Below are 14222 nucleotides of genomic sequence, written 5' to 3'. Positions count from 1 at the left end.
AATTAGCAAATTTCTAAGGTTTAGAGACCATAAGCTTTGACTCCATAATATTCTCACAATAGGGCATAATGACTACAAGCTGCCTTCTCAATATCATAAATGTGCACTTTCTATATGTATTGATAATTAAGTATTTTTTTTAATATTTTTTAAACATGTTTAATCATTAAAAAAATTAAAATATAAATATAAATTCACTTATAGTTTTTTTAATTATTAAAAAAATAAAAAAATATATGAATAAGCATATTTAGTGAAAATATTTAAAAGTCATTATTAATTTTCATATAATAAATATATTAGGCCAATATTTAAGGTCTCGTTTGGTTACGTAGTTCAGATGAGATGAGATGAGATGGGATATTTTGGATAGAAATAAATAAAATATTGTTATAATATAATTTTTTAATATTAGTTTTGTATTGAGATTTGAAAAAGTTAAATTATTTATTATATTTTGTATAAAAATTTAAAAAATTATAATGATGAGATGAAATGAAATTATTTGGTTTTTTTTTTAAAAAAAAAAACTCTCTTACAGATATTGAATTTATTTTTATGTACTAAATCGTCTAATTTGATGTGATAATAAAAAATTAAAAAAAACTTCAAATGCTTTGAAGGGAAAAAGAGAGAGAGAGAGAGAGACATAAATAAATTGTATAGACTAGGAAAACATTGGAGTCATCTACTTGTATGTGTTAATTAAGATATTTAGCCATAGATGTTAGAACCTCTTTTGCATGCGTCATTCTCAACCCATGCAGAGGAGACACTAAATACGTTATAATATAATAGCACTGCTAAATGTATGTGTATAATTACGTATAAGATTCATTTTATCTAGGGTTATATAGGAACCAACTGTCACAAATTAGAACTAGTTGCCTAAATCAAAAACTGGTGAATAATCGATTGGCTAATGGTAGAAAATAAAAGAAATCGACGTCGGCCGATTCGATTTTGGTCTAAACTAGTTTTAAATTGCCAAATCAGTCAATATAATATATATTATATATATTTGAGGTAAAACTATGTTGTTTGTCGTTTAGGTGAAACGGCGTTATTTTACATGTAATGTATATAAAAAAATAATTGAAACAAAATCATTTGACCTTAAATTAAACGATGTCGTTTCATATTTTACATATAAAAAATATATATATAAGTGACACCACGGCGTCGTTTCACTTTAGTCTGTCGTCTTCAACCTCCCCTCCCCTTTTATTCTCCAGAGGCACCATCTTTCTTTCGTTCTCTCTCTCTCTCTGAGAACCACGTTCATGCTCCACCGCCGACCAAGAAACCACTAGAATCGATATGGACGATATCCCTCCTACCCATAAGTTGGTTCGGCCAATCTTCTTCTAAAAAATTTACATATAGGTCGGTTTTGGTTTTTGACAAAAACTGACTACAATCGATTTTTACCCCTAATTTAATCATTTTTATTTTAAAATTTAAAATTTCATAATTTTTAACATATCGATAATTAACAAGTTATCACGTATTATTATATAAGTAAAAATTGTAAGTACAAATAACATTTCTATGTTAGAACTAATACTTTTAATAGGTTATTCAAATCCACCAAATATTCTAAAAAATCCTTAATCTAACGAACACACTTCATTAATTATCTTGATGGGTCAAACCGCCATGGTTGAACAAGATAGGTCGAAGTTTTTGAGAAAATAAACAGTGTGGATGAATTTAAAACAGGACCCCACGAATTAAATGGTTACAAAAAGACCGCCGTTCATGTTGATTCTTGAACAAACAGTGAATGCAATTCGCCTTTCGTGTTCCGGTACATCCTACTACTTATTAAAATTCATTGAAAAATAATTAGGGGATCGGAAAACATTTTCAAGCCTATTGTTTCTCTCTTTTCTGCATTTTTTTTTTATAAAAAAATTAATAATAGAAATTCTTATAAATAAATAAATTAAAAAAAAAAAAACTCGTGTACCCGAAACTCAAATGAACACTCTTGACTTAAAGCCTCAAATTTGTGTGGAAAAAAAAAAATAATAATAATAATAATAACCCACAACTTGAGATTTGGGTTCACGCGTTGATTCATTTTTTAGTGGCGAATCGTTTAGTTGACATATTAAAATGAAAAATATTATATATATAGTATTATTTATTAATTATTAAATTCATTATTTTCACAAATAATAATTTATCAAATAACCTATTAATATATACTATCACATCAACGCATTATGATAAAAATATAATAATAACATAAATTGTGTAAAAAATAATAACTAAATGGAAAGAAAATAGACGAGACTAAAAAAATAAAATGAAATAAAATTCAGTTAATAAATTAAAGAAACACAATATATATTGGCAATTACAGGAGAAAGCAGGGAAAATCAACGAAAGATACGGAAATTCTAGGATATTCTAATCTGGGAAATATATATATTTATATATAATTATTTAAATTTTCATTTATTTGGTCATTTTAATTGGACAATTTGGACTTTATAATTTTATGTGTGAACACACACATATGTGGATAAATTAAATAATAAAAGCCGAGATTTTAGACCATGGAAATGTTCAGTTTTGGAAAGCGAAAGATAATTATGAAAATCTCACCAATATAATCAGGTCGGTCCAGCTCTTCTAGCGCTAATTAGCTTTTATATCCATGCGCTAATTTTATTAGCTCTTCAAATAAAATTATTTATTGTTTTGTTCTGCAGTGGGCTCGAGCGAAAGCTAGATAGAGAGTTCACTCCATGCACACTCAACATACTGCTCGACTGAATGTTGTAGAAAAGTAGAGATTATGATTTCAATCGTGTAATCTTATAAATATGATTATTTTGTATAGTACGACCATTTTGAATCGTGAAAAATGGCCCAAAAGTATATCTTGTGATTCTTTAACATAATAAAATCCTATGCAATTCCGTAAACGTAAAAATGTTGCCAAACTACATAAATTTGTATCATATAATTGATTGCTTGATTATTTCTTGTTTATTTGTATTTCATTGTCATCATTTTTCACAACACTCTCCCCTCACTTAGAAGTCATTTCGAAGATAAGTAGAATGAGAGAATTCCATCTCTTTATATCTTCAAATAAGATTATTAAAAAATAAATAAGAAATTACAGGACAAACTTTGTTGAGTACTGTGGAGTCTAGTCCATACTGCTCGAGCAGAGGCATTGGCCGCTCGAACGAAATCAAACAGATTCGAATACTCGATATTATCTCGACAGTGAGCTCGAACGGATGCGGAAGAAAGTTTCGTTCGAACGAAGTCAGACAAAGTTGAACGCTCGATAGTGAGCTCGAGCGGATGCGAGAAGGAAGTTCGCTCGACACGCCGCTCGAGTGAACATGCATTTTACACATCTCTAAAATTTTTTCCGCCATTTGATTATATATATGATTATTATATCATATAGCCGTACTGTAGAAATACTGTAAACGTACAGTGATTGATCCATCATTATACCGTGATATTCTTCAATAATAAAATCCTCTACAGCTCTCGTAGACGTAGACAATTTACCAAACCACATAAATCTTATATCGTGTGTGATTATTTTTCTCGTTCCATATTCTTTTTTCAATTTATTGTTATTGTTTTTCACAACAAATTCCTCTATAAAATAGAGGTTACATACCGACTTGACAAGTCCTTGACTCAAAAAATATCAACTTGTTCGTTCAATCGGTGTATTAAAAAATTGAGAATGGTCAACATTTACCCATAAGAGAATATCCATATCTACTGCTGAAACTGCTAGTTCTTTCCAAACTCATTTATTTATACACAAAATCGTTGAACATAACTGCAAAGTGGATTCATACTCAAACGTGAACTCAAATCACCATGTTCATCTCGGTAGAGAGTCCTACACAACTTCTATTTATAAGCTCTATAACGCTCAATATACAACTTAAAAGGTCTATGGGTGTACGACAAGCATCATCTTGGCGAGCTCTAGTGCTTTCTGGCGCCCAAACAGCTTCTCCACAATTGCAAGTGCAAACTCCATCGAAGTTCCCGGCCCTCTGCTGGTGATGAGTGTGCCATCGACCACAACCCTGTTTTCAACTTCACTCTGATCCGACAGCTTGTTGCAAAGGGCAGGAAAAGCTGTAGCCTTTTTACCCTGGATCAGAGAATACATGTCAACCGAAGCCACAACAATGCAAATAATATAAATGGTCAAAACGCTTATGTTATAGATTTCAAGAAACTATTGATGCAACGGGAGTAAAGATTTTGGTAATAATATTACAAAGCATTGGACATAGATCAGAAGAAATTCAATAATTGTATGGGGAGTGAAGTCTCATGAATTTGGGCTTTCCAGTCTACAAGGCAGCACTGATTCAAGTGATATGCTTCCAAATATTGCAATTAAAACGTGTGTTACTCCCAATAGAATTCCATGAGATAATATCAGGTTGTAAAAGGCAATACCTTGAGTAAGCCATGGGGCTCCAAGACTAAAGCTGGGGATGCACATATTGCTCCATAAGGTCTATTTATTTCCCTCTGCTTCTTTAGCAGGTTCACAAGTTTTTCAGAGTTTGCGAATGCTTGGGCACCACCAAGTCCACCCTGAAAATTTCCAGAATGTGGTTATGCTGGAAAATGTTTTATGGATAAATATCAAGCCAGATCCCCAACTTACCGGCAATACTATTAGGTCAAACAAATGATTAGCAGCATCATCAAGGAGCACATCTGCCACGAGTTTAACTTTACGAGAAGCCAAAATTTCTAGTTTATCCTCAACAGAGGCCACCACAACATTTGCCTTTGCTCGTCGTAGAATATCAATGATCACAACAGCTTCCATTTCCTCAGTGCCATTAGCAATAGGTACAAGAATCTGAAAGGAAAGCAAATGCAGATATTCATGATTCCGTGATTTAGTAACATGTGTATGTGTGTAAGTGCAAGTAATAAGCCACATCATAATTTTTCATAAAGTGGGGATTCAGGAGACTAGATGTCAGTGCAGTGAACCTTATAACAAAATATCCCAACTAAATTCTCTTTATAATGGCAAGAGACATACATGTCCAGGCAATTGAACAAGGACAGGAACATCCCTAATATATATATATATTTATAAGTGAACATCCCTAAAATATATATTAAACGGCTAGCCACAGAAATACTTTTACAAGTTTGTTTTTGACAACAGAAAAACATCAAACAATCAAACAAGGGAGCATATCCATGATAGCTGATTGCATTCTAGGTGGATTATAAATGGGAGGACGAGGATACTGAGTGTTGTATCAAAATATTGAATGTGTTCTTTTATTTTTATAAATTGTTGGTCTGATAAAATTTATATTTGAATGACACTATAATTCCAAAGGATACTTAAAATTAATTTAAAAAAATCACTTGGAATATAACACAACTTACATTGCGAGGCAAAGTGTTAAGGCTAAATTAAGCAGCTAAGTAGTTTTTATGGAATTAAACACAATTCCAGACATATTTGCACATGCTCCAACACCCTATTTACTTTCTTCCTCAAAATAGCAATACATGTGTAATTTGTAGTTTTGTACCAAGGCAAAGACTGCGACACCTAAAATTTTATTAGACACAACTGGGTGAATGTAAATCAATATAAATGTCTATTGAATGCAACCATTTTTTTTTTTTTTTTTGGTAGGTTATTGAAGGCTACAATTATCAAGAAATAAACTTCTTAGCCCATAGGACCCTATAAAAATTGTCTAACGCATTACTGGAACCAAGCGATTCATACAGTGCAATTCATTGAATGGTTGTATAAAAATTAACATGGCCTGAACTATGCAGACAGCAAGAAATATAAATAACAACCAAAGCCTTGCCTTGGGGCAATCATCAAATTTCCACTCCACCGGATTTAGCTCCCTTACAGTATATTCATCCCCATGGTTTGAACGCATAACCTGAATACAAGACAACAGTGAAGCACAAGCTCAGAGAAAAAGAGAGGTTTTTTTTTTTTTTTTGGGTGGGGGTGAGGGGGAGAGGAGGAAATCCTAGTCTAAAAAGAGAAACAAATACAAGAGCATTTAAACCTGCTAAAGAGGCAGCTAAGCTTTACAAACTAAGCATTTCCATCCCAAAGGGGCAGTATTTTGGGTTGGTTCTTGAGCTATAGAGTGCAGGAGACTCTTTATTGTTTTTATGAGAACAGAGTGCAGGTAACATTATAATCCAGTCAATAAGTCTTTTTGATAGGGTAATCCAGACAATAAGTAACAGATTAGGATTGTGGCACAAAAGTTGGCAAACTCAGGACTCGCAAGTCTGACTAGGGATTAACTTTGATAGCATTTGTAGCCACTCACATAATTTATAATGACTCAAGGAAAGTCCAAGTCATATTTGGACATATTCAAGAGGAATAGCGAATGCTACAATTGAAGTTCTTTGAAATTATCATAAATTGCAAGAACTTCCCATTCTTAGGCAACATGGGATCCATTCACCATCCTCCCATAACAAAGTTGTGGTGTTACAGACAATATTATGAAGAAAAAAACATGTGCTGGAGAATGTAGATACCAGTGGCCCGGAAACCTCATTCGCTTTCTCTTTCCCATACAATTGCTCTATCAGTGCAACAGCAAATTCCATAGTGGTTCCAGGTCCACGACTTGTCACAACTATGCCATCCAGTTGCACTCTTGATTCAACAGCAGTTGCACAGGGGGCTAATTGTTCCATAAACGATGGATAACAGGTTGCCTATCAAAACCAATATACCAAAACCTTTGGACTTAAGCGTCTATAATCAAGAACATCTAGCAACACTGATAAGAGTTAAAATACACAAGATGACTGCTTAAAAACAAACAAATAGCTAACTTACTTTCAAGCCCTTCAACACACCCCATGGCCCAAGCGCCACAGCAGGTGAAGCACATACCGCAGCGTAAAGCCGCCCATCAGCTGCCTGCTTCTTCACCAAGCTCTCCAGAATGGCACAATCTCTAAGGTTGGTAGCCCCCGGCATGCCTCCCTATAGTACAATAAAGTAAATACTTAAAAATAATAGTAAGCTCTAATAGAACTCAGATGAATTAACAGTAATTGTAGAACCTTGTAGAGAGTATATGAAGAATACAGAACGAGACAGAGAGACATGAAAACACTTCCACTTGTCAATATAAAGGCTTACGGTAGCCAAAAAGGACAAAAAATACTTATTGGTTAGTAGCTCCAAACCGAAGTTGCAGTAAAAATACATAAATTATTTCAGTGGAATGCCTAATGATGGAACCAGAAATTTATATTTAGGGGGCCGAACTGCTTTACAATTATTAATCTCTCTCTCTCTCTCTCTCTCTCTCTCTCACACACACACCTAATGTTTAGTTTTCTATATTGATTATAATTGAGAAAAAAAGGCTATTATTAACATGTTCATCGACCTATCGATATATAGTGCATGCTTGTGGTAATAAAAAAACATATATGAATTTTAGATAACAGTTTCCCTCTTCAAACTAATACATCTTATATTCAATGGTTTCCTAAATGAGAAAGGAATTGGTTGAAGGGGGCTTGTTAGAAGATAACTGGATAAAGAAAAGTCAGGAGTGATGAGTCTTATAAAAAGAAATTATCTTTTGGCATTTAAAAAAAAATTAGGTCCAAGCATTTGAAATTTTAGGAAAACGGCAAAAAAATCATAAGACTTTGGTTCAAATTTTGAGCCCTAGAAAAATCCTACATATATGTATTTTTAAGAATTCTGAGAAATAAAACTGGATTTTATAGATTGGTGGGGGCTAAAGGAGGTGAATGGCCTAACCCGCTCATATTCATTTGCTATATTAGCACGAGTAGTCTATAAACCACACCATTAACCAAATTTCATTACTTTGATTTCTCCTATCATAACCAGAAAGTACTTCATCATGCTCAAAAACTTCAATTTTAGAGCTTCACATGCAACGAGGTGCAGCATTCACTCAATTTAACTGTGGCAAACTGACACAAAATAAATATTTTTTTGATAAGTACACACAAGATAAATATTTAAAGGTTAAGGAACTTAAGCACTCAGCAAAGCTAGATTTCGCCCCCACTATGGAAGCAAGAAGCACCATAAACACGCGCACAGAGAGAGAGAGAGAGAGAGAGGTTTACAGGTAGAGCGATGAGATCGAAGCCACCATCGCCGCAATCAGAAATCAAAGCATCGGCAACAATCTTCACGCCATGGCCAGCATCGACCGGAAGCTGCTTTTCTACTGAAGCCACCGTAACGTCAGCTCCGGATCTTCGCAGAACGTCGATCGTAATCACCGCCTCCATTGGCTCAGTGCCGTTGGCAATCGGAACCAAAACCTGAAAAGAATCAAAATCAGCCTTGAGCGAAACCAAATAATCCCAGAGCTTTCTTCACTAGATCATCTTTTAGGCTAACCTTCCGAGCAGGAGAAGCCATTGATGACGAGACGGACAAGAAGCGCTTCTTGGGAGAAAAGATAGCGTTCAAGTGAGAAATGCGCAAGAGAGAGGAGTGTGGGGCCAAATGACGCAACGCCATTTCTTTAAAGTTCGAGAAGGTCGGGAGAGCTAGTGTACTGTGCGGATATGGCGGAAGTGGGTCTCGAGTTATTTTCTACGGTGGATGTTTGTCCGCTTCAGGATCGTTTCGCGTTGTGATTTTGCCACGTCGTCTATCGGCAGTAGATAAAGCATTCGGGTCTGATTTCAGGGTCGACCCCATTGCTGATGGGCGTGGGCCCTTGTAAATGAACTTTGCTCTGGACTTTATTCTCTAACCCAACTCCGGTAATAAAGTATTATGACAATGTTCACTATTATTTATTATTTTAATATTATCTATATATATATATATATTATTTATTATTATTATTTAATATATATTTTTATTATTATTAACAAAATATCTAAAATTACTTCAATACTCCTTAAATTAGATTGCGCCACATGTCCAATATTAAATTATTCCATATTTAACCCGAAACACATTGACACCTTTCATATTTGGGGACACAATGATTAAAATGTAAAGCTAAGGCGATAAAGTTTTTATTATGCTATCAGCCTATCAGTCGGTCATTGTTTTCTTAAAAACGCCTTCCATTTGTCCTGTTCTTGCCTACCTAACATCGTCCGAAAATCAAAACCCAATATATGTAAGAGTCGATTCCAACTCTCTTTCCCAGTTCTATATTAAAAATTTTATATGCAGTTATTTATATATATTTTATTAATATAATTAATTATATTTTTTTTAATATTAAATAATTATTTTAATTAATTATATTAATAAAATATATAAATAATATATAAAAATAATTATATATAATATAACTTTTTTAATATCTCTATTAAATTATTTTATCTCATTTTATTTTATATAATTATTATATTTTTTATTAATTTTTATATAAAATATAATAAATATTTTAATTTTTTAAATATTAAAATAAAAATAATACTAAAATATAATATTTTAAAAATAATATTATAATAATATTTTATTCATAAATAAAAATATCTTAATTCATCCATCTTATTTAAAGCGATAACCAAAGTAGGCATCTTTCTTTACCGTATACTAGCCAAAGTGGCAAAAATAATTCCAGTACCTTAAAAGCAGCAAGATGATATACTCCATTTTAGCGGTTGCGCAGTAAATGAGACATTTTTTTAAGCCTCCCACACAAATAGAGAAAGAAGAGCGGTTCAGAGATCTCGTATGAAAATTTTGAGTTTTAAAATTAAATATTAAAATATTATATTTTAATATTATTATTATTTTAAAATTTAAAAAAAAAATAAAAATTAAATTATTTATTATATTTTATATAAAAATTTAAAAAAATTATAATAATAAGATAAAAAATTTATATGACTAAACACTACCTAAGCCTCCGTACAAATGGAGAAAAAAGAGCGGTTCAGATCTCAGTAGTCAGTAGACTCGGTGCAGGTAAGAAGATGCAATATAACTCACATGGGAGAGAGAGTCAGAGACTTGGAAAGAGAATGGCGAGGTTTGAGAGAGGGGGGGGGGGGGGTACGTGTCATCTGTTGTACTGCTCGTGTTTCCCAAAGCTCTCTTTACTGTTTGGGTCTGGTCAATTCGCAGGTGACGAGGCCAAAGGAAACGTCCTTATCTGCTCTCCCGCGAGATTCTAACTTTGCTGTCAGCAAAACTCATTAGGCTCCCTCAAATTTAAAACTAAATAACCTTTTTTTCCTTCTCGGGAAAATGCATTGCAAAGGTGAGCTTCATTTTTTAGGTATTTTTTAGTTTACTTCTTTTGCGTGAAGGATCATTGGATGTGGTTATGGAGAGGTGAAATGTGACCTATAAAAAAAAAAAAAGAAGAGGTGAAATGTGATATACAATTTTTTTTTTCTTTTTTGGGGTGGGGTGGGGGGGCTTTGGTCTGTTGTGGTTTTGATTGTTGATCAATTATTCGTTCCTGGAAATGGGTTTAAAGAATTGTGGCGAAAATGTTCATGGAATTTTGGTTCTGTTTGGTGTTTTCGTGATTTAATGCTCACTTGATTTAATGCATGGGTTGTTTCTGCTAGTGCTTCGTAAGGCAATTCACGTTTGCTTCTCACACTTTCCCTCTTCCTTTCTATATATGCATTTATTTTTTAAGGAAGACACTGTAGATACAAAATGATTCTACGCAAAGAATCTCACACATTGATGTAGTATACTACTAATATCCCATGTGCCCCATATTATTATTATTATTTTTCCCTGTCCCCACCCTTGCCCTCTCCCTGTGCACCCTCCCCGCACCCGACTATGGTGGTCGGAATGGTCGGCGAAAGACGCTGGGGCACGACCGGCATGGTGGCCGTTGATGAGCTGTGGCGATGGTGAGGGGAGAGATGGGTAATAGCAACCGACCCGAGACCTGCACAGCTTGTCAGCTGGAAGAGAAAGGGAGGAGAGAGAGACCGAGGGATGGACGGCTGTTTGTTGGCAACGGGTTGTGGGCAACGGCAACGGGTTGTGGTTGCAGGCTGGAAGAGAAAGGGAGGAGGGAGATGGGAAGGGAGAGCAGCAGGGGGAAGAGGGAGAGCGGGTGAGGGGGGAACGGCTGCTAGTAGTCGCCGTCAATGAGTTGTGGCGGTGGTGGGCGCTGCTGAGGGGAGGGGTGCACGGGGAAGAGGGGCCGCTGCTGAGGGGAGGGGTGCACGGGGGAAGAAGAGAGAGAGGAAAAGTGGGAAAAGTGGGGCTAGGGAAAATGGACACATGAAAGTGGGAAAAGAGGGGCTAGGGAAAATGGACACATGGCACACTAATATTGTGTCACATCAGTGTGTGAGATCTCTTTGTGTCTCTAGCAGCTCTCATTTTTTAAAGGCCCGACCTTTTCTATGGGCATTAGAATTCTCACGGTATTGTCATGATCAATGTGTATTTGGTCTCTCGTGCTCACTGTTTCTCTGACCTACGCATTGTCTAGTTTTCCAGTTTTGGAAATTTGAATTTTTACAATGCAGGAGATCTTGTATTTTGCAGCTAAAAATTGATCTGTTTTCTTGGAGAACATTCATGAGAACCATAATCACACAAACCTAGGAAATTTTCTTTCTTGTCATCATGAATCATCATCATTATTATTTTTAGATGCTGCTCTCTTAAATGAGGATTTTAGTAATGTGAGAATGAATCAAACTGCTCTCTTAAGCTTTTGGTTTTCATTTGTTCATTTTTGCCTTTGCATGCATATGAATGTGGTGTTTATTTATACTTGCTGGCTACATGCGTTTATTAAAGTGCATGCTTTAATACATAATGAAGGTCCATTGCTTTGATGAAGCTTAGTTAAGTTATGATGCCACAAGGCGATTAACATAACATATGATGAACAAGGGTTAGAATTCATATTGGATTATTGAAACATTAATAAAAGGGACCTGTACCCTTCATTTGCGATTGGCTGGTTTGAAATGAAATATCCTAGAAAAATAAAGTTTTTATGCTGGTTTCCTAACAATATTTTCTTATGTGTTAGAATATGGGATTGTATGGATGGTGAAGAATTTCATGGATCTAACTCATCTCATAAAACCGGTTCAATAAGAGAGGGTTGCTCATTACCTATAAACATGCTCAAAACCTTATCCATAGGCAATGTGAGATTTATTCCTCAACACCCTCTCTCATATGTAGACCAGTATTTTTTTGGTTCTTGTCACGGGATAAGTAGTGTGGTCTTTCCATTCAACCTGTGGTAGACTTTGATACCATGAAGAAATTCATGAGCCTAACTCATCTCATAAAACTGGTTTTAAGATAGAGGCTTGCTCCAACCCTATAAATATATCCAAGACTTTATTCACTGGCAATGTGGAATTTATTCTTCAAAACCTTCTCTCACGTGCAGACCAATATTTTTTCTGGTCCTTGTCACGGGGTAAGTAGTGTGGACCCTATTTGTCCTGTGGCAGGCCCTGATATGATAAAGAATTTCATGGGCTTAACTCATATCATAAAACTGGTTCAACAACATAAGGTTGCTCATTGCTTATAAATATGCCCAAGACTTTATCCACAGACAATATGAGATTTATTCCTCAGCACCTTTCTTCATGTGCAGATCAGTATTTTTCATGATCTTTGTCACGGGGTAAGTAGTGTGGGCCCCTATTCATCTTGTGGCAAATTCTGATAATATGAAAAAATTTATGGGCTTAACTCATTTCAAAAAACTGGTTCTAAGAGAGGTTTGCTCCGATCTTGTAAACATGTCCAAGACTTTGTCCATTGGCAATGTGAGATTTATTTATCAACAGATGGTAGTTATAGGTTATAGGAATAGAAAGTTTGATAAGCTTTTCCTAATACTCGTTCTCCTATAAATAATCCTGTTACATGTGCAAGGTGAATAGGAACCAGTAGAAACCATTAATAGAGTGATATGTCTTGCATATTGCGACAATATAGTTGACACCAATAAATTGGCAGAATTACTGATTGTGTTTCTTATTAGTTTTTGTGGCAACATGCTTCAAAGTAAATTAAACTTTCCCCTGTTCTTTTCACCATTTCACATCTTCTTTTCAGTTCAATATCTCCCCACAAAAATAAAAGTGGGCCATACTATTAAAAACGTGAGAGAAAGTAGCATGTTTTTAGTTCATCGGGTAACTTCCTCTCTCAATCATATGTGGTACATATGAGGCATTGTGATAGCTATGGTGTCTTTGAATTCTTGTTTACTTCAAACCTTACAACTGTACATATCTCCTCGTTCCATGCAAAGTGTAGTGAATTCTAGTCTATTTTATGACCATTGAATGAAAGGGTGAAAGAGACATAGACTTAAGGAGAAATTAGTGGAGATAGAGAGAGGAAAAGAATTCACAAAAGTCATGTAAACATGCATAGAGGGAAGAACATAAAGGAAGAGTGTAGTTATGGGAAAGATTATATCGAAGTCCCAAAACGCCTTTGTGAAAGGGAGGCAAATTCTTGACTCTATCCTTATTGCTAACGAATGCTTGGATAGCAGGGTCAAAACTGGCAACCCAGGTATCTTATGCAAGCTAGACATGGAAAAAGCCTTCGATCATGTAAATTGGGACTTCTTGTTATACATACTTGGCAGGTACGGCTTTGGGAAAAGGTGGTGCCAATGGATAAAACATTGTATCACTACTGTCAGATTTTCTGTCCTGGTAAATGGCACCCCCAAGGGTTTCTTCAATAGCTCCCGAGGTCTGTGGCAAGAGGACCCTCTATCCCCTCTTCTCTTTATTTTAATAATGGATGTTCTAAGCAGAATGTTGAATGTAATGGTGGAGGGTGGTTTCATCTCGGGCTTCTCAATGGGCGACCTCACCCATGGTAATCTCTCAGTTTCCCATCTTCTCTTTGCTGATGACACTTTGATTTTTTGCGAGCCGGACCCTGATCAGATTCGCTCTCTAAGGGCTCTTTTGTTATGCTTCGAAGCTGTCTCGGGACTCAAAGTCAATCTCGCAAAATCTGAAATCGCACAAGTTGGTGTGGTGGATAATCTAAACGAATTGGCTGGTTTTCTGGGTTGTAAGGTGTCATCTTTGCCTATGAAGTATCTTGGTCTCCCTTTGGGGGCTCCTCACAAATCCAAACGTATATGGGATGGGGTTGTAGAGAAAATCGAACGCAAACTTGCGGGTTGGAAGCGACTCTATCTATCCAAAGGAGGCAGAGT

At 35.2% G+C, this 14222-nt stretch overlaps 1 protein-coding gene across 1 annotated transcript; it reads right to left on the bottom strand.

Moving 5' to 3' along the window:
- Nucleotides 1-3740: 3740 nt before the first annotated feature.
- On the bottom strand, nt 3741-8623 carry LOC122281999 (protein DJ-1 homolog B). Its single transcript, XM_043093906.1, has 8 exons — nt 8444-8623; nt 8164-8364; nt 6881-7030; nt 6574-6756; nt 5871-5951; nt 4682-4882; nt 4468-4608; nt 3741-4153 (listed from the first exon to the last, which is right to left on the bottom strand). Exons 1-8 carry the CDS (start codon nt 8564-8566, stop codon nt 3947-3949), a joined length of 1287 nt encoding a protein of 428 aa, XP_042949840.1. The 5' UTR covers nt 8567-8623; the 3' UTR covers nt 3741-3946.
- Between the last annotated feature and the right edge of the window lie 5599 nt (nt 8624-14222).

Source organism: Carya illinoinensis, chromosome 11 (genome assembly GCF_018687715.1).
Source record: "Carya illinoinensis cultivar Pawnee chromosome 11, C.illinoinensisPawnee_v1, whole genome shotgun sequence".
Lineage (NCBI taxonomy): Eukaryota > Viridiplantae > Streptophyta > Magnoliopsida > Fagales > Juglandaceae > Carya > Carya illinoinensis.
The sequence above is the reverse complement of the archived record's forward strand: the minus strand, read 5'-3'. Positions and strand labels throughout refer to the sequence as shown.